The sequence below is a fragment of the Carettochelys insculpta genome, chromosome 3 (assembly GCF_033958435.1).
Source record: "Carettochelys insculpta isolate YL-2023 chromosome 3, ASM3395843v1, whole genome shotgun sequence".
Classification (NCBI taxonomy): domain Eukaryota; kingdom Metazoa; phylum Chordata; order Testudines; family Carettochelyidae; genus Carettochelys; species Carettochelys insculpta.
The window spans coordinates 144499649-144520009 of record NC_134139.1 but is presented as its reverse complement, the minus strand read 5'-3'; the positions used below and the strand labels follow the sequence as shown (position 1 = coordinate 144520009).

Sequence of the window (20361 nt, the reverse complement as noted above, 5' to 3'; positions counted from 1 at the left end):
TTGGATATTAAGAAAAACTATTTTACTGGGAGGGTGGTGAAGCACTGAAATGAGTTACCAAGAGAGGTGGTGAAATCTCCATCCCTAGAGGTTTTTAAGTCCCAGCTCGACATAGTCATGGCTGCGATGATTTACTTGGGGGTTGATCCTGCTTTAGGCAGGGGGCTGGACCAGATGACCTCCTCAGGTCCCTTCCAGCCCTAGAATTCTGATTCTGAGACTTGAAAGCTACATTAAAGAGACTATTTTGTGCAACTCAAGATGGCTGATTGCCCTAAGTAAGTTACAGACAATGAAAATGAAAGAATCTTTCAGCCAAACCAATTCTCTTTCAAGATTACAAATCAAACTCTAAGGAAGAATTAAATTGTGTGTGAGGTAGATACACTGGAGGGTAGGGACAGGGTCCAGACTGACTCAGACAAATTGGAAGACTGGGCTGCAAGAAATCTGATGAGGTTCAATAAGGACAAGTGCAGAGTCCTGCACTTGGGTCGGAAGAATCCCAAGCATTGTTACAGGCTGGGGTCTGACTGGCTCAGTAGTAGTTCTGCAGAAAAGGACCTGGGAGTTGTAGTGGATGAGAAGCTGGACATGAGTCAACAGTGTGCCGTTGTAGCCAGAAAGCTAATGGCATATTAGGTTGCATCAAGAGAAGCGTTGCCAGTAGAACCAGAGAAGTGATTATTCCTCTTTATTCGGCTTTGGTGAGGCCGCATCTGGAGTACTGTGTCCAGTTCTGGGCCCCCAACTATAAGAAGGATGTGGATACACTGGAGAGGGTCCAGCGGAGGAGGACCAAAATAATTAGGGGGCTGGAGCATATGACTTATGAAGAAAGGTTGAGGGAATTGGGACTGTTTAGTCTGCAGAAGAGGAGACTGAGGGGGGACCTGATAACAGCCTTCAACTTACTGAAGGGAGGCTGCAAAGAGGCTGGAGAGAGGCTGTTCACAGCGGTCATGGATGGCAGAACATGAACAATGGTCTCAAGTTGCGGCTGGAAAGGTCCAGGTTGAACATTAGGAAAAACTTTTTCATTAGGAGGGTGGTGAAGCATTGGAATGGTCTACCCAAGGAAGTAGTGGAACCTCCATCCCTGGAGGTGTTTAAGTCTTGCCTCGACAAAGCCCTGGCTGGGCTGATCTGATGGATTTGGTCCTGCTTCGAGCAGGGGGCTGGACTTGATCACTTTTTTAGGTCTCTTCCAGCTCTATTGTTCTATGAACTTCAAGTGGTATCTTTAAAAAGTTCCAGAAGTCTGTCCAGGCCTAATGAAATTGATGTGCCATTTACTACTGTATTTGGCCAAACTTGTACCATGTTTCAGACACTACAGAGACAAGTTTTCCCCACAATACAATTTAAAAATTGTTTCTTCGTACTTTCCTTATCTAATATCAGCTCGGTGTATTTTTTTAATCCATAGAAATAACAGTTTTCTAATACATCTGTAACTAGCAAAATTTATGTTGGCAGCTAGTAAAGTTCTCCAAGATGTGTGGTCCGCATCTCTATTCCATTGGGGATTATGTGTATGTGCCATCCACCCAAAGCCAGGGCTTCTGAAAGTTACACCGTTCAGTGATCTGAGCACATGCCATATACCACCTTGTTTCACTTCAAGTGATAAAGAAAAGAGTACCAGCAGGCAGACCACAAATGTCTCCAATGCCTCCTCCCCCAAAGACCTACCTCATCTGCAGCAGCAGAGAGAAGGAAGGTGGCTTTTGACTAGAGACAGGTACCACACATCTCAAAGAATCTTCAGATACAGGTAAGTACTCTCACTTTCTTGAGTGATGGTCCCCATTGTATTCCACTGATTCTGATTAATAAGCAATACCTGTGTGGCAGAAGGTTGCCAGGAAAGTGACAGGAATGCAGAACAGGGGATTACTGCTCTAAGCAAACATGTTCAAACAATTATGCAGAGCATGGTGCACAGAAAAGGTGTGTACCAAATGCCATATGACCATCTTGCATAAGTCTGTGCAGGGCACATTTTGGAGCGCAGCAGTGAATGGATGCTCACAATCTTGGGAAAAGGACTCGAATCCTATCTGCTGCAGATCATCCCGATAATTGGTGGCAGTGCATTAATGTGCCCCCAGGCCCACTTTGAGATTCTCTGTATGTAAATGCTTTGGCCTCTCAGTTTTCCACTAAGACTCTGAATAGTTGGAGATTTTTCAAATGGCTTTGTCCATACAAGATGAAAAGCCATGGCCCTGAGACCGTCTACTAAATGATGTCACCACTCCTCATTAGAGGCATGAGACTTGTGGGGAAGACGACAGGCAAGTGTATGGATTGAAAAAAGTGAAACTGGGAAACCACCTTGGATAGGAAGTTGGGGTGAAGAGATCCTGCCCTTATGAAAAATGGTGAAAGGGAGGCTAGCCATCATGTCTCTCAGTTTGCCAACTCTTCTAGCTGCTGTAATGGAATCGAGTAAAGGAATTTTCATGGGGAGTAGTGACAGAGAGGATGTGGCCATACATTTAAAGAAGGCAGATGTTAAGGTGAGAATTAGGTTGAAGCCAACTGAGGAATGATAGCCTGAATAGGTGGGTATTTCAGTAGAAGGCAGGCGGGTATTTCAGTAGAAGGCCCTTCCAGAGCCATGCCATTCAAATAAAAGGGAGTTAAAAACCAAATTATGGTGCTAATGGCAGCTTTATGAACTTTAATGAAACTGAAGGCAAGTCCCAAATTCCAAAAACACAGCAGAAATAATTCAAGAGCAGAGGGATGCCCACAGCTTCAGGGACAAGGACTTACTCCACAGCCCAGGAAGTGAAGCACAACCATATGACTAGATACAAGCATGTTCATGGAGTTTTTTCTGCTATTTAAAAGAACACCTTATACTGCTAGGAAACACTCTTGCACTCGTGCTCTGTCATCACAAAAACAAGACATCAGTTTGAAGCATGTGGAAACTGCGGTAAAGAAAAATGAGCACTCCGACATTAGAAACGAGCTTTCACCACAGAGAAAACTCGTATAATTACTTGCCGGGCAATGATAAGTCTGAACAGGAGAACCCTGTATTGAAAAAGTCAAGGTCCCATTTTGAACCTGAGGAACCTTCTGTGAGTTGGATGTGTATAAATAGCCATCCTGCACATTAAGAACTGTAAACCATGTGCCTTTTGCTAGGGAGGGAATGACTGCTGTAAGCATGACCATGTAGAATCTTGGTTTGGAAACTGAACAGCTGAGGCTTTGGAGATCCAAGATCAGTCTCCATCCTCCATTTTTGGGTACCAGGAAACAACGTGAATAAAACTCTGTGGTCTGAAAGGCTGCTAGAATTGCTTTCATGGATTCCATCTGCAAGAGATACCATCTCTACCTTGCTTCATGCATGTGGATTGTGGTGGGGCTGTCACCATAAACTTTGTGAAAAAGATAATCTGGACAACATCTAGGACCCAACTGTCCACTGTTATAGCTTTCAACACTGGCAGAAAGTTTGACGTGGCCCCCAAAGGCGGTAGAGCTATTGGCGTATGGCATGGTTGACTGCTACCCAGAACGAATGGGTGTGTCGCACAGATGACTGGGCTATCAGTGTAGGTGGATGGGTTCTGTGGGCGTTACAGCATTTTTGAGGAAGTTCCTGAGTACAGTGGTTGGTATGTTGTGGACCCTTACAGCATTGTTACTGGAACAGATGATAAAGCGCTCTCTCTGTCTCAGATGCTGGTGTTCAGATGTACAGAAAATTTTGATGTGGCTTTAGAATCCTTTACGGCATTAAGGAATCATGCATTTTCTGACTAAAGAGGTGCAAGTTAGCTGATGGGAGGTCTTTCTTAGTATTGTGAACTTTGCCAGAGAAATATGAGAAGTGTAACCAGGATTCCCTCCACTGAATGAACTTTGTTGAAAACATAAGCAACGCTATATCTAATGAGTCCACAGCATGGCCAGGTAAGTAACCTGCCTTCCTGCAAAAATCATCTGGAATTGGTTTTGATCTTACAGGGTAGTCAGTCAGCAAACTCAGTCATTGGTTCATACTTGATAAAGTCATCCCTGGCCTCCTGAGCTAACTACCAGAGATACAAAATTGGAGCTCCATCAAGGAGAAAACATTTCCACAATGCATAGCCCTCATTCCCCTCCCTTTGAAAACAAATGGCCATTTTTCAGAAGTCTTTCTCCTATGAGAAAAATTCTTGAGTCATCCCCATTACGGACTTTCTAACCAAACATGACCTGAGAGAACCCACTTTCATCTGCTCTTATTCCCTCACTCCCCCTGAGCGCGAACACTGAAAGCAAATAGCCATTTTTCAGAAGGAAAGAAGGAAAAGTAGGGAATCCCAGGTGAAAGAAAACCAAACAGGTGGGCTTCAGAAGGTGACTGACTATGTTAACAGGCTGCTCAGCTAGCCCCACCCCCACCCCCAGTGAAAGAAACTGTGGAAGACCATGTGAAGATCAATGTGAAAGATCCATGTGAACAGTGGAAGATCCACGTGAATAGGGAAGACTTAATATTATTCACAACGAAAGAAAGTAGGGAATCCCAAGGAGAAAGAAAAAAATGCCAAAGAGGTGGCGGGCTTCAGAACCTGAAGCCTTTACAAATGAGCACTGGGAGCAACCAGCTGACTGTACCCATGATGCTCAGGTGGAACAAACTGGCTCCATGTGACTAGGAAGAGAGCTGCAGAAGCACCCAGCTGACTGTGCCATGTCAACAGGTCGCTCAGTTACTTTTCCCCCAATGAAAATAAATACAACTAGCAGGTCACTGCAAAGGCTGTGGCTCCCCCGAGCCACACGCTTTGGGAGGGGAGAGTAGTATATCAGGGCCTGGGGGCAAACAGCCCAGCCCCACAAAAATATCAGCAAAGGGACCAGTTGACATGGTGCACTCACCTGTTTTTTCATTAGTCGCCTCCCCCGGAGTGTCTTGCCTCACAGGGGCCAACCAGCCCCAAATAATATTTGCTGCAAAGGGAGCCATCTCCTGGCACCAGCCCCTGAAAATATTTCCTGCTGGGGGGTGGGGGGAAACTAACCATGTGGTGTGGGAGAGGCTAGACCCCCAACTGCATTGCGCCTCTTGGGGTAGGCTACCTTCAACATGCACAGGACAGCATATGCTGCCGTCTGGTCCCTGTAACCAAGCTGCCACTTGGTGTGGTGGGGCAGGGGCTAGCCCACCAGCCAAAATGCAATCCTGGCTCTCCTGATGGCTTCATGCTGGGACTTTCTTTCATGGCTAGATGCGATCATCATGCTATTCATAAAAAAAAAAAAAAATGAATTCAAATCCTGTTTCCTACTTTCTGCATACCTGGAGAGCAGAGGAGGTGAAAGTGCACAGAACATACACATACTGGGCATTGTGGGATGCCTCTGGAGGTCAGTAAAATCAATTTAAAGAAATGCTGTTTCCACATTAGCATTAATTCAACCTTTTAAATTAAAACTTGGCATTATGCTGCAACGGATGTTCAACAAAAGAATGTCAGCTTTAGTGCTCCTTAAAACTGACCTAATAATGGTATTTGCAGTGAAGACCGTCACATTGTAAAACTGAGCTAAATGCCTTAATATTGACTTTGTTTTCTAAGGCTCTGTCTGCACTATAATATGATCTATTTCATTTATTCAACAGAAGCTGAAGAGGTCAAAGAGAGATTCTGACAGCAAATGTCGAACGTAAGAGACAAGGTATTAAAAGAGCTAATGACTGGAGGCTGAAGCTAGGCAATTTGAGACAAAAATAATGTACCTGTTTTAAACACCAAAGTGGAATTACCCTAAGAACAAGTTACCTAGAAATGTGCTGGCTTGAAGTCCTGAAACAGACATAGACATGGTGTCTTTCTAAAAAGATATAATCCAAATCAAAGTTATGGTTTCAATGAAAAAATTGCTGGGTAAGGTACAATGGCTTCTGTTATGAAAGAGGTCAGCTTCGATTACGTATTCTCATGGCTTTAAAAAAAGAAAACAAAAAACAAAACAAAAAAAAATATTAATCTTCGTAACTCACTACTTTAAATAGATGTCCAATATGCAAAAAAATCATTTTCTTGTAGCTAGGTCCCAGTTTCCTACATTTCCCTGTTTTGTAAAAGCTGTAAAACACTGACCTAATTTAGAGCTACACAAGACAAATAGTAACAGAGAGTAAGCCGTGCTAGTCTATACACTATCAAAACAAAAAGCAGTCAAGTAGCACTTTAAAGACTAGCAAAATAGTTTATTAGGTGAGCTTTCATGGGACAGACCCACTTCTTCGGACCATATCCAGACCAGAACAGACTCAATATTTAAGACACAGAGAACCAAAAACAGTAAGCAAGGAGGACAAATCAGAAAAACATAATCAAGGTGAGCAAATCAGAGAGTGGAGGGGTGGGGAGGAAAGATCAAGAATTAGATTGAGTTAAGTATGCAGACAAGCCCCTATAGTGACTCAGAAAGTTCACATCCCAATTTAAACCATGTGTTAATATTCCGAATTTAAATATAAATGTCAATTCGTCTGCTTCCCTTTCTACAAAAGAGCGATAATTTCTTTTCAGTAACACACATACCTTGAGGTCATTGACAGAATGGCCCATTCCATTAAAATGTTGACTAACTGGTTTGTGGATCTGGAGTGTTTTAATGTCTGTTTTGTGCCCGTTGACCCTTTGTCTAAGGGAGTTAGAAGTCTGTCCAATACACAAAGCATCTGGGCATTGTTGACACGTGATGGCATATATGATGTTAGTAGAGGAGCATGAGAAAGTGCCCATGATTCTGTGAGTAACCTGGTTAGGTCCAGTAATGGTATTTCCAGAGAAGATATGTGGACAAAGCTGGCAGCGGGCTTTGTTGCAGGGAAAGGTTCCAGGACTTGTGTGTATTCCTAGGGTATACACTGTGGCTGTTAGTGAGGATCCTCATGAGGTTGGGAGGTTGTCTGTAGGAGAGAACAGGCATGTCACGCAGGGTCTTCTGGAGTGTAGCATCCTGATTAAGAATAGGTTGTAGGTCTTTCATAATTCATTGCAGTGGTCTGAGTTGGGGGCTGTAAGTGACGACCAGTGGTGTTCTGTTCTTGGCTTTTTTGGGCTGATCTTGGAGTAGCTGCTTTCTGGGTATGTGTCTGGCCCTGTCGATTTGTTTTTTTACTTCTCCTGGTGTGTAATTCAGGTTTATGAATATTTGGTAAAGTTCTTCTAGTTTTTGGTCTCTGTCAGTTGGATCAGAGCAAATGCGATTATACCTAAGAGCTTGACTGTAAACAATGGATCTAGTCAAGTGTGCTGGATGGAAACTAGAAGGGTGTAGATAAGTATAGCGATCAGTAGGTTTTCGGTACAGTATGGTACTGATCAGGCCATCCTTGATTAGTACTGTAGTGTCCAGGAAATGTATCTCTTGCATGTTGTAATCGAGGCATAAGTTGATGGTGGGGTGTAGATTGTTAAAGTCTCTGTGGAATTCTTCTAGAGCCTCTGTACCATGGGTCCAAATCATAAAGATGACATAAATGTATCTTAAGTAGAGGAGTGGTAATAGGGGACGAGAGCTGAGAAATCGTTGTTCCAGGTCAGCCATAAATATATTAGCATATCGTGGGGCCATGCGGGTGCCCATAGCAGTTCCACTAATCTGGAGGCGTAAATTGTCCCCAAAATGGAAATGATTGCGTGTGAGAACAAAGTGACAGAAGTCAGACACCAGATTGGCTGTGGTGGCATCAGGGATGGTGTTCCTGATTGCTTGTAATCCGTCTTTATGTGGAATATTAGTGTACAGAGCCTCTACACCCATTGTGGCAAGGATGGCGTTATCAGGAACTTTTCCAATGTTTTGTAATTTCCTCAGGAAGTTGGTGGTATCTCAGATATAGCTGGGAGCATTGGTGGCATAGGGTTTGAGGAGGGAGTCCACGTAACTGGATAGTCCAGTGGTAAGGGTGCCAATACCTGAGATGATAGGGAGTCCAGGGTTTCCAGGTTTGTGGATTTTGGGAAGTAAATAGAATAATCCAGGCTGCGGCTTAGGTGGTGTGTCTGAGTTAATGAGGTCCCAAGTAGCAGCAGGGAGTTCCTTCAGTAGTTGTTGTAATTTCCTTTGGAATTCCAAAGTGGGATCAGCGGAGAGAGGTCTGTAAAACGTGGTATTGGAGAGTTGTCTGGCTGCCTCCGAATTGACATTTATATTCAAATTCGGAACATTAACACATGGTTTAAATCGGGATATGAACTTTCTGAGTCACTATAGGGGCTTGTCTGCATACTTAACTCAATCTAATTCTTGATCTTCCCCCCCCACCCCTCCACTCTCTGATTTGCTCACCTTGATTATCTTTTTCTGATTTGTCCTCCTTGCTTACTGTTTTTGGTTCTCCGTGTCTTAAATATTGAGTGTGTTCTGGTCTGGATATGGTCTGAAGAAGTGGGTCTGTCCCACGAAAGCTCACCTAATAAACCATTTTGCTAGTCTTTAAAGTGCTACTTGACTGCTTTTTGTTTTGACAAGAAAAATAGCGTCTCTTAGATATCTGTAAAATCTTATTTTTATTTCATGTACAAACTGTTTTTGTTTTGTTGAGCTGACCAATATCTTATCACTTTAATACACAGATTTGGTAGTCTCCAATACACAAAAATGAAATCAGTTATGTTTTAAGCCCAACAGTTCACAATCTGACATTAACTAACAAAAAACAGATGCCCATTGTTCTGAATATTTGTCAATTTATTGCTACAAAGGGATTTTTTTTAAAAAATACAAAAAAAATCAAACATTTATTTAATCTTCTAAAACATAAGTGTTGTGCAGTCTGAAGATTTCTTTTGTAAGCTTCAACATCCAATTCCATTAAGGACTGAGAAAGGAGAACTCCAGGGAAATCCTGTCTCAACATTCCTGATATTACAAAAAAAAAAAAAAAGTCACTTCTTTAAAAGTGTTATTGAAGCTGTACTGGTCCCAGAATATGATTGAGAGCATAAGAGACGGTAAGTGACGTAACATCTTTCATTAACAAATACTGATGCAATAAAGAGAGACAAGCTTTCAAGGTACAGAGAGCATTTCCTCAGGTCTAAAGAGCTTGTCTCTTTTCACCAACAAAACATTCATCAGCATTCCTCCAAATTTGTCTCTCTCACCTTAAAAAACAACAACAAAAATCAATGAAGCCATGTGAATAGAAATTGGCTAAAATAGCAATATCCCCAATGAAATCACTGGCGTTAAATTATTTTAAAACCTGGACCTGATTCTTCTACTCTTGGCCAAACTTATTTTTAAGTTGCGAGTAGCAACACGATCTGTTTCAGTTTACATTCCCATTAATGTTTTTGTGTTTGCACATTCCAGCAGGGCTAGATAACATTGTCCAAAGAGGGATAATTTTCAGATTTGTCTTGTCACTAGAAACAGCCAAACCACCATTATATCACAAAAGCAAAACGCAATCCCTTCATTTAAACCTTGACTTTTCCTTCTGTATCTTGATGAATCTCTTCCAATATCCATGTGTAAGGCCAGAAGACTCGATGTCAGCAGGAGGGGCCAAACATGTGACCTTTAAGAGCTAAAGCCACGTGCCTCTACAGCATGAGCTAATGCTCTAGAACAGCCTTTACTCTTCCTTGTCAGTGGTCTCAATGCCTTTGGCTTACACATGTTCTACCTGACACTGGTTTTCTTCCCACAACTTTTATCCCCTTTGGGTTTTTTTCTTCTAAAATTTAGCTTCCTTCATTACATTTGTCACTGTCAGGGTGGCAGCCAGGAGTCAGGCTGCCATCCCTGATCTTAGCAAGGAAACCACTCCTGTCAGGGGCAGCAGCCTGACTCCTACTACCCCTGACAGAAGCGGTCTCCTGCTCCCGTCGGGGTGGCAGTCACTGCTGTCAAGGGCAGCAGCTGCAAATGAGACTGCCGCCCCTGACAGGAACTGTTTTCCAGTCTCTGGAGTGGCGGGGAGCTGGGAACCCGGCAGCAGTCTGGCTCCTCTCCACTTGCAGAGCTAGAAGACTGAGCAGAGAAGCAGCCCTCGTTAGTTTCCTGGCTCCACAGAGCAGAAGGAAGCCAGAAGCCAGGGCTGCCCCTGGTTCTTAGCCCCCCTCTACTGGCTGGAGTCAGGAAACTGAACAAGGCTGCTGCCCTGGTCAGTTTCCCCTCTCTGCTAGCTACTGACTGATTCCCAGCTCCTCATCACTTGTGGGATCTGGGAAACTGACCAGCTGGTCAATTTCCTGAGTCCCACAAGCAGAGGGGAGAAGGGAACCAGGCTGCCTCCTGGTTCTCAGCTCCCCACCACTCTGGGAGCCAGGAAACAGACAAGTCCTTCTGGGCTGGTCAGTTTCCCAGCTCCTGCAAGCCCAGGGAGCCCTTGACTTGCACGAAAATTCAAGTTATGCGGGAGTTGGAGAAACACAGCCCCTGGGTAACTCCAGGGTTTTCTCTACTTGGTTTTCTTGAACTGGGCTTAGTCTTGCTATTTTTCTAGATAGGATGATGATTGTGTTTTGGAAAGCGACAAGAGAGTGAATTTGTAGGCATAACCCATTAAATGCAGGTGACCCACACACATGCATAAATATCCGATTTTGTAAAAGGATGTATATGCTTACAAGTGCACACAAACACATCCCTACCCTCGCCAGGAAAAATATTCACTTTCACAAACGCAACTTGATCAAGCCTACTTGATCATTAACAAGTATATCCCCTTCCAAATGTGTCTCCTGAGCATGGCATTTAACAGTTCTTTTGTCTCTTCACTCAAGGTGATCATGTTTTATTAACTTCCCGAGGGCCATTAGCAGAGACATGTGTACAATATTAATATTGACATATTTGGCACCTTTTCCATATTTACTTGGACTGAGGTAAAATTTTAAACGTTAAGCTTCTTCTACTATGATCTGGAAGTATTCAGTGTGAAACTTTCAGCTGAAATCACTGTGAAGCAGGGGAAACACTTCAAAACAAAACAAAATTAAAGTTAATGCTCCAATTTCATTACTGATGTAACTGCACTGAGTGATGGATTGATACAGACCAGCACTTCTAATAGACTCTAAATTAAATCACATGAAGTATTAACATAGTATTAATATCAATGATCTCTTTTTGTTATAGTATAGCACTGATAACTGGAAACAGACCGATTTTTATCTCCAGTGTTTTTATTCATACATACTATTTGGCAAGGTACTTTAAACAACATAAATCAAAGAATCAGAGCTCTTTTCCAAGAACGTATTGCCAAATGTATCGTGTAGCAGAATTCTCCTTCTTGGAGACTGCAGAGCATTAAAAAAAAAACATAATATATCATTTAAAAACTGAGCTAGTGATATTTGGATCACTCTTTTATACTTAACTGTGCTTATAAAGATGATGAGCAGAGCATGCACCAAATCCTTAACTGATCTAAAGTTAACACTGAACAGAATTTTCTTTAGGCCAGGTCTATGCTATATTGGCATAACTACACTGCACAGGAGTGTGAAAAATCCATATGAGGCCCATGCAGACAGCGCTATGTCTCTCAGGAGGTTGGATTAACTATGGCTATGAGGAAAACTCTTATCAGCATAGAAGAAACTTCACTGAACTACTGTACCAACACAACTGTACAGCTGTAGCACTGTGCATAAAGGCAAGCATAGCCAAACTCCAACTCTGCCCAAAACAGCTACCACAATTTCCAGTTTCAGTGAACGAGATGGATGGTTCTGATAAAGTTTTTATCAAGAGTAATGCATTTATGGTAGATCGTATAAGAAATTTTAAGCAAAACACATTTCTTAATTGTTACATAAATGTCAATCTGATCTCATACACCTAACAAACACTGCTGATTTGATCTATTGCATGTATGAAGTTAGTATACTTGCTTTTTTTGATGAGAGGTCGCAAATTTCAAAGCCTTGAAAATCAGTTTCCAATTAGAGGTGAAATCAATGATGCAAAGTCAAGGCATTCTTTTTAAAAGTAAGTTGTTTATCTATCAAATGGACGGACAGATGGACACACTACAGTAAACTCTTTCATATCTGGCAGCCCTGGGACTAGGAGGTTACCGGATATTCAAAGATACGGGGTAATAGAGAGGTATGCATGGTAACCTAGCAATGCATAACATTAAAGAAAAACAAGATTAGGTATTAAGAAACAAACAAAAATGTATGCAGAGTACTTTATTTACCAACAACAGTAGTATGGTACACTGTAAACTTCTACTGTATTTGCTGTATTTGTACTTACTTTCACTATGCAGTACTTACGGAAAATAAAACTAAAATTTACTTATGGTTGAAATGCCGGTTACTTGAGAATGTCAGATATGAAAGAGTTTACTGTACACTGTTCTTGCCTCAGCCTTGAGGTTATCTTAGTTAATAGATTTCCCAAACTGCTCACAAGGCTTTGAAGGTACTCTTCCCAAATAATTATTTTATAAAATTAAAAACAAAAAGTATAGGATAAGAATTTGAAGTAGGCCATGATATTTGCTAAGAACCACTGTTCCAAAACGGAATCTGGTAAGCTCCCCGCAACCCCTGCCATCTGGGGAGGGCATCCCAGTTGATGTACAAGTCCCTAGGCAGCCGCATTCCAGGAAGGGACCCTGTGGGGAGGGTAATTGGACTATAGTAAAAGGGCAACTGACACGATTCTTCCACTAACTTCTGCTTTGATCCTGTATTGCCTACTTGCTTCGATTCTGTAGAGATAACACGAATGCTCATGTCCCTATGAAGATTACATCAGGATACCAGACGAGACATCGCCGCTCTACACATCAGTGTATTACAGATGAGATATCACTTTACACATCGATGTTGGGGACTGCATTCTTCAAAGGACTTGTTTGTAGATAAAAGGTTCTGTAAACTGTGCACAGAAACTCTTTGTAACTCCCAGATTGTTTGTTATTCACATGGATTGTTCATTGATTATGCTCATTTCCTTACTGTTTGCTCCCACCCTTTCCTGTCTATGAGATCTCTATATCACCAATCACAACTTGATGCCTGTCAGTACATTCAGAAACTCAACCAAGCTCAGAATCACTCCGCCAGCTGGTTGTAATTAACCTTTGTTGCTTCACATACAGTATCCAGACTTTATTCCAAAAAAACGGTACAACAGAGGAGGTCTCTAACCAGTTAGGCATATTACTGTTTCCAAAGGTTACATTAGCTCCCAGATTTCCTTAACTGAAAGCGAGATTTCTGCTCAAATAAATAGAGTCCCATGTTCAGCTCCTGAGCTAGCAGGATTGAGGACAAACATTCAAAATCTGTGTCCTCAGAAAGACAAAGTTTCTTTCTACTCTTCAAGCTCAGATTAGACAATATATATATTAGCAACGAAGGGTCCTGTGGCACCTTATAGACTAACAGAAAAGTTTAGAGCATGAGCTTTCGTGAGTTAACTCACTTCTTCAGCATTCTTCACTTCTTAGCATCTGAAGAAGTGAGTTAACTCACGAAAGCTCATGCTCTAAACTTTTCTGTTAGTCTATAAGGTGCCACAGGACCCTTCGTTGCTGCTACAGATCCAGACTAACACAGCTACCCCTCTGATACTTGACAATATATATATTATCTGACAAAAACAAGTGGAATACCATCACATACACAACTCCCGTTATAAGAACACATAATTTACAGCTGCTAGAGAAAAAAGAGTCTCATTCAATAAATGTTATCATTATACACAAGATACTGTTGTTTACTAGCATTGAAAATTATGCTGCTTCAGCATGTTACCATTTCCAAGAATGTCATATTTCTTATTCACATTAAAAGGAAAAAGCTGCTAGGATGCAGCTTCCTGCACTTGAAGATAAGAGATGTTACAAGACATACTGTGTTAGTTTTACTAAGAAGACAATCCCATAGGGAGTAAAATTAAAAGCCTATAGCAAAATGGATCTGACAAAGCGGGTCTTTGCCCAAGAAAGCTTATGCTCCAAAAATCTGTTAGTCTATATGGTGCTAGAGGACTTTTCATTTTTATAGCAAAATGTTTTAGACAGCATTTTGGAATAACAATGTAGTGGTAGAATAGCTTTTACTGGACCAACTTCTATAGGTGAAAGCGAGACACTTTACAGTTAAACAAAGCTTTTCTTCAGGTCTCAGTGAACAAAAGTACAGTTTACTTGGAGCACATCAGTGTTCTCTATAAGCTGAGCTCTTGGGCAGCTGCTAAGAAGAGATTCAGGTGCCACCCAGCTGATTGGTAACCAGAGTACCCACAGCCACTCACATGAGAAGTAAGAGTTTCTATCAGTGGTGCATATCCACGGCCGTGTCTACACTAGCCCCAAACTTCAAAATGGCCACGCAAATGGCCATTTTGAAGTTTACTAATGAAGCGCTGAAATGCATATTCAGCGCTTCATTAGCATGTGGGCAGCAGCGGCACTTCGAAATTGACGCGGATTGCCACCGTGCGTCTTGTCCAGACGGGGCTCCTTTTCGAAAGGACCCTGCCTACTTCTAAGTCCCTTTATTCCCATGAGCTGATGGGAGCTGAGTGGTACCACTTATGACTAAGATAACCAAAAAGAGTCCTCATCCCTTCCTTCTTCAAATTTACAGATAGAACACTAAAGAAACACACACTGGATTAATCAGTTCTAGCTAACAATCAAACAGTATCAAACCTCAGAGAAGGTTAGAGCAGATTCAGAGGTAATAGCCAAAGGCCAACCACAAGTACACTACATTTAAGCTAATGTCCTTGATCAGGCACAATCTTGAACCAGGCTAGGACATGAGACAGAAACCACTTTTGTAGCACTGATGGAAGATGTCCTGCTGCCAACAGACGGTGGGCGGGCATCCATTTTCATCCTCCAAGGCCTCACTGCAGTATATTATACAGTTAGCCGTAAGATACTGCCTCCTGAGAAGTGGAATGGGTTCAAAAACCTGCACTGAATAGTTTAAGTCCTTCCCACAGCACTTCCATCACTTGACAGGCCATTTGTAGAGTTCCACAAGGATCAGTTGTCTCTCCAGTTTCTATTCAACATCACATGCAACTGTAAGGTGAACTGGTGAGATGACATGACCTCATATCAGCACTGTGCAGATAGAGTACAGCTCCACTTCATCAATTACACCACTAATAACAAATAACCCAGTGCTTACACAAAAATCACTTTATGACTGAAAAACATCTGACTGAAACTCACACCAAGCAAGACAGAGGTAATGCTTGGAGGAGACAGAAGAAAAAGCATTTTGAAGAGTTTTCAGCCACAGTACAGTTTCCTTTGATAGAAGAAACACACCTATAAGCAATGACTTCGTGTGTGCTCTGGTGCTGGAGCAAAACAGGGAAAAATTAATAGCTGCTCAACACCCAAGCTCTCCCCTGCTGTTTTGCGACCCTTCTCCCTGTTCTTCTCATCTGCTGGTGGTCCCACTAACCAACTCCTCCCCTAACCTCCTAATATTTCTGGAGCACCACGAATAGCTGATTTGTGGTGTTCAATAAGATCTGGGAGAGAAGGAGTGGGAGGAGAAGGGATGAGATGTATTTGGGAGAGGAGTAAGGGCATGGGGAAGGGAGAGCTCAGTGTTTTGAGCATTGCCCTGCTAAACTCAGAGTTATGATCTCCATCCTTGATGAGGCCATTTAGGAGTCTGGAGAAAATAGGTTACAAAATAACATCAGGGAGGGTGGGTGGTCCTACCAAGAGGGCAGGACACCGGATTTGAGGTCCCTTCCAGTTTTATCTCCCCAGTATAGAAAGGACGTGAATGCACTGGAGCAGGTCCAGTGGAGGGCAATGAAAATGATTAGGGGGCTGGAACACATGGTCTACAATGAGAGGCTCTGGCATTTGGATGTATTTAGTTTGCAGCAGAGTGAGGGGTGATTTGAGAGCAGCCTTCAACTTCCTGAAGGGGGGCTCTAAAGAGGATGGAGAGAGGCTCAGAAATTATGGCAATAAGAAACTAGGTAAAAATAAAAAGTTGTTTGTTTACCTGGTCATATTCTAGAAAACATACTTTTTTCTGATATAATTGCATTAAAGTTAAACACCTAATTTCACATACTTTATTAGACTTTTTTGTTAGCTGATATGGCTAATACAGTATTTGACATTCTGATCTGGTCTCAAAGCTGTCAATTTTCATTATCAACAAGCAACAAAACATTAGCTAAGAAAGACATTAAAAGAGCACTAATAGTCCCATTTTTTAACAAAAACATTTTTAATAAAGAGCTTAATTCTAGTTATTGTTAATTAATAGATCTTATCCTATGAAATTACTGAGTCTGGATTCATTGTATTATTTTCCTACAGTTTAAGTTAAATATATTTTGCATAACATTAAAATGATTCATGGGGATACATGGGCCATATTTTATGAAACACAAATGCAATAAACATTATACAGTAAGAACAGAACAGCATTATATCATGGTTTACTGCAGCAATATTGGTCAACATCTTCACTGGATAAAGATGAAAACCTATGCAAGTGGTCATCCCCATTACATTGTTCTAAAGCTATTAAATGTAAGATATAAAGTTCATTGAGAGATGTATTTATAACTTTACAAACAGAATGTCTGTTTACAGGTTTGAGGTTTATATCACAAGGAAAGCCAAAAAGTAGCAAGTAACTTTAGTTGTGTATTATCCATTTAACATTCCAGACAGACATAACTATGAGTGAGTTATACTGTGCTAGATAAAAAAAATCTGTTTTTCACTAGAAATAAAAGAAAGCTGGTAAGATTTCTATTCTGGATGCAAGTCTTCCATCTCAGAACAATAAAATTAACAGTGAAGAGACCTTTATTAACACAGGACTTGGCCTCATAAAAGATATAGCATACATCTTCTCTTATGCAACATACAGAGCAAACACTGAACACCCTGCTGACACAAGTATAAACAGCAGTGTAGACAAAAAGACAGTGTTTAGGCAAGTTAGTGCTTCTACACACCTTTGGTACTACCAGGGCACCATACACAACTGTCTACAGAGCCAATCAGTGCCTTCCTCATCTACAAGATTAATTTTAGCAGTATAGTGTCCTACTACCAACCTTTCCCTGCTACAGTGGAAGGCTCCAGCAGTAAGAAAAAGCAGAAACGGAACTACAGACTGGTCAGCCTTACCTCAGTACGTCAAAAAATCATGGAGGAGATCCTCAAGGAATCGATTTTGTGGCACTTGGAAGAGTGAAAAGTTATCAAGAGGTGTCAACATGGATTCACTAAGGGCCAGTCGCACCTGACCAATCTGAATAGCTTCTATGATGAACTAACTGGCTCTGTGGTCATAGGGAAGTCAATGGATGCGATATACCTTGACTTTAACTATGCTTTTTGATATAGCCTCCTACAACGTGCTTGCCCATAAGAAGGTATGGATTGGATACATGGACTGTAAGATGGATAGAAACCTGGCTTGATGGACCGGCCCAACGGGTAGTGGTCAATGGCTTAATGTCTAGTTGACTGCTGGTTTCAAGTGGAGTACCCAAAGGATTGGTTCTAGGGCCACTATTGTTCAAAAACTTTATTAATGACCTGGATGAGGGGATGGATTGCATCCTCAGCAAATCTGCTGACAGCACTATAATAGGGGTTCACATAGATACACTGGAGGGTAGGGATAAGGTCCAGAGCAACCTAGACAAACTGGTGGATTGGGCCAAAAGAAATCTGATGAAGTTCAACAAGGAGAAGTGCAGAGTCCTGCACTTGGGATGGAAGAATCCCAAGGACCGTTACAGGCTGGGGACCAACAGGCTAAATAGCAGTGCAGCAGGAAAGGACCTGGGGGATTACGGTAGACGAGAGGCTGGATATGAGTCGACAGTGTGCTCTTGTAGCCAAGAAAGCTAATGGCACGTTGGGGTGCATTAGGACAAGTATTTCAAGGAGAGCTAGAGAAGTTTATTCCCTTCTACTTGGCACTGGTGAGGCCGTATCTTCCAATTTTTTCTAGTATTGCATCCAGTTCTGCCCGCCCCCCCCCCCGCCCCGGGTACATAAAGAATGTGGATGCACTGAAGCAGGTTCAGCAGAGGGCAATGAAAAAGATTAAGAGGCTGGAGCACATGATCTACGAGGAGAGGCTGAGGGATTTGGGCTTATTTAGTTTGCAGACGAGAAGACTGAGGGGTGATTTGATAGAAGCCTTCAACTTCCTGAAGAGGAGTTCTAAAGAGGATGGTGAAAAACTGATCTCAGTGGTGTCAGACAGCAGAACAAGGAGCAATGGTCTGAAGCTAAAGAGGGAGAAGTGTAGGTTGGATATGAGGAAAAACTACTTCACCAGGAGGAAGGTGAAGACCTAATCTAGACTTGATACAAGAAACTTAATTTATCATACCTACCTCTGTCCTCTGTATACTTTGGCAACAATCGTATGGATTGTTCTGCCAATAATGTACCTTTTATTTGAACTATGCAACTGTAGATATTTACTAGAATAAATGCATTCAGAACAGAACAACCAAAAGCAGAGAAATAACGTACCCAAATGAAAGTTAAATGCACTTTGTCACCTAGTTCAGCATTTGCTGTGAGTGACCAAGGGGAACAGTAGGCAAATGAGATCAGTGGCAGGGACACTTATCTCCTCACTGACATCTTAACCAAAAATAGGAACGGGGGGGCGGGGGCGGGGGCGGCGTGCCAAGAAAATAAGGATGTGGAAACACAGCAGTCGGATGGGAACATAATATCAACACCTTTCTACCAACATCTACTTCTCAACACCCACTTCGATGGGCGTTTCCCGCCCTGTCTTCCAACACCAGGCCTGCTCTGCTGGTTATGTAGCAATAGCTCCGGATTTGCTCAATGGGCAAACTGGGCCACTAGGAGTAAAGTGACTTGCACCGACAGGTTCACGTAGGGGGAGGCGACACCACCGAGCGGCCTGGGTGACAGGGACGGCAACAGCTGAGCTGCAGGAACTTAGCAGCAGCAGCAGCAGCTTTTGCTGCCATGTGCTGACTCCGCAAGACAACCACCGCCGCGCCTACCCCGGTCGGTACCAAGCCAGGTCGCTGCCCGCGAAGCCGGCTCCCGCCGCTCTCCCCGTCGTTGCGGGGCAACAGGTGCGGCAGCGGCCCAAGGGGCTGCGCCGTGCCAGGCCTGGCCGAGACCGGGCTCCCGCGGGCCGCCGACGGAGCGGCCGGAGAGGCGCCGCTGCCGGGCCCCCGCCGCGCCCGTACCTTGTTGAGATGCGGGTTGCGGGTCAGCTCGTAGCCCCTCTTCATGGTGAGCGCCGCCGGGCCGAGCCGAGCCGGGCGGGGCCGGTCCCTCCTCAAGCTGCTGCCGAGGCGAGAATCCGCCGGGCTGGGGCCGCGGGGGCGGGGCGGGGCGGGGCGGAGGAAGCGTCCTGAGACGCCGCTGCCGCTGCCGCTGCCGCCGCCTCCAAGCTCGGGTCAGCGGGGCATAAGAGCCGCTGAATCAGCGGAAAAGCAGCTCTGAGCCTGCCGGCCGCGGCGGAGGGGCGGGCCCTCGAGCGGCCGGAGGGTTTCAGCGGGCACGTGGGGCCGGCGCCGGGGGCGGTCCTGAGGAAGTGGGGAAAAGCGGCTGGGGGCGTGTCCTGCGGGAACTTGGCTGGAGGGGTCGAGGGAGAGGGACTAGCCACGTGGGCTTGGGGGGATGAGGGTGTGTCCCCAGGAGGGAGACTGCCCATGTGAGGGGCTGGGTGGGGTGAGGAGAAGGAGTTGGCCATGAGATGAATGGGGTGGGAGAATGAGGAGCTAGAGGTGTATGTGTTGAAGGAGGAGGGATTTGGCGGTGTGGTGGGGTGGGGTTGGGAGAAGGGAATAGACAAAATACAGGAAAGTGGTTTGTACCCTCCTACAAGAGCTCCAGTGCACCCACTGTCATTTCCACATGATCTGTGGGCTGCTCCTGCAATGTTTGGGAGGATTGTACCTGCAAGTCTAATGTTGGTTTTGTTCACTGATGCACACTTTCATAATGTGACATGATAATGGAGTGTCATTTTTTAGATAAATCAAATGCTGTAACCTTCTATTTTTCATCTAAGGCCTGAGTTTCCTTTTAAGATGGAAGAGCCAGTCAATTATTTTAAAATAATATTTTAGCGTTCATCTTTTGTTACATAATTCAGTGGCGGCGGCGGCAGCAACTGTGGGCTCAGCACTCATTGGTGTCTGATGCCTCCCTCGCTATTTCCTTCCATCTTTCCCATCCAGTGCTGAGTGGCTTAGTTTCTGTAGACCAGCTCCGCACCAATCTACCATATCATCTACCCATTTTCTGTGGGGTCTGCCTCTCCTGTTCGAACTGTCCATTATGCCGAATACCAGGGTCTTGATTTTTCATTTGTC

General features: G+C 43.5%; 1 protein-coding gene across 1 annotated transcript in view; it reads right to left on the bottom strand.

Moving 5' to 3' along the window:
• Positions 1-19514, bottom strand: part of ME1 (malic enzyme 1) — a 257621-nt gene extending 238107 nt beyond the window's left edge. Inside the window, exon 1 of the mRNA XM_074990961.1 lies at positions 19228-19514. Coding sequence (XP_074847062.1) covers positions 19228-19272 — 45 coding nt within the window. The 5' untranslated portion in view covers positions 19273-19514. The remainder of the gene's footprint in view (positions 1-19227) is intronic.
• Positions 19515-20361: the final 847 nt, after the last annotated feature.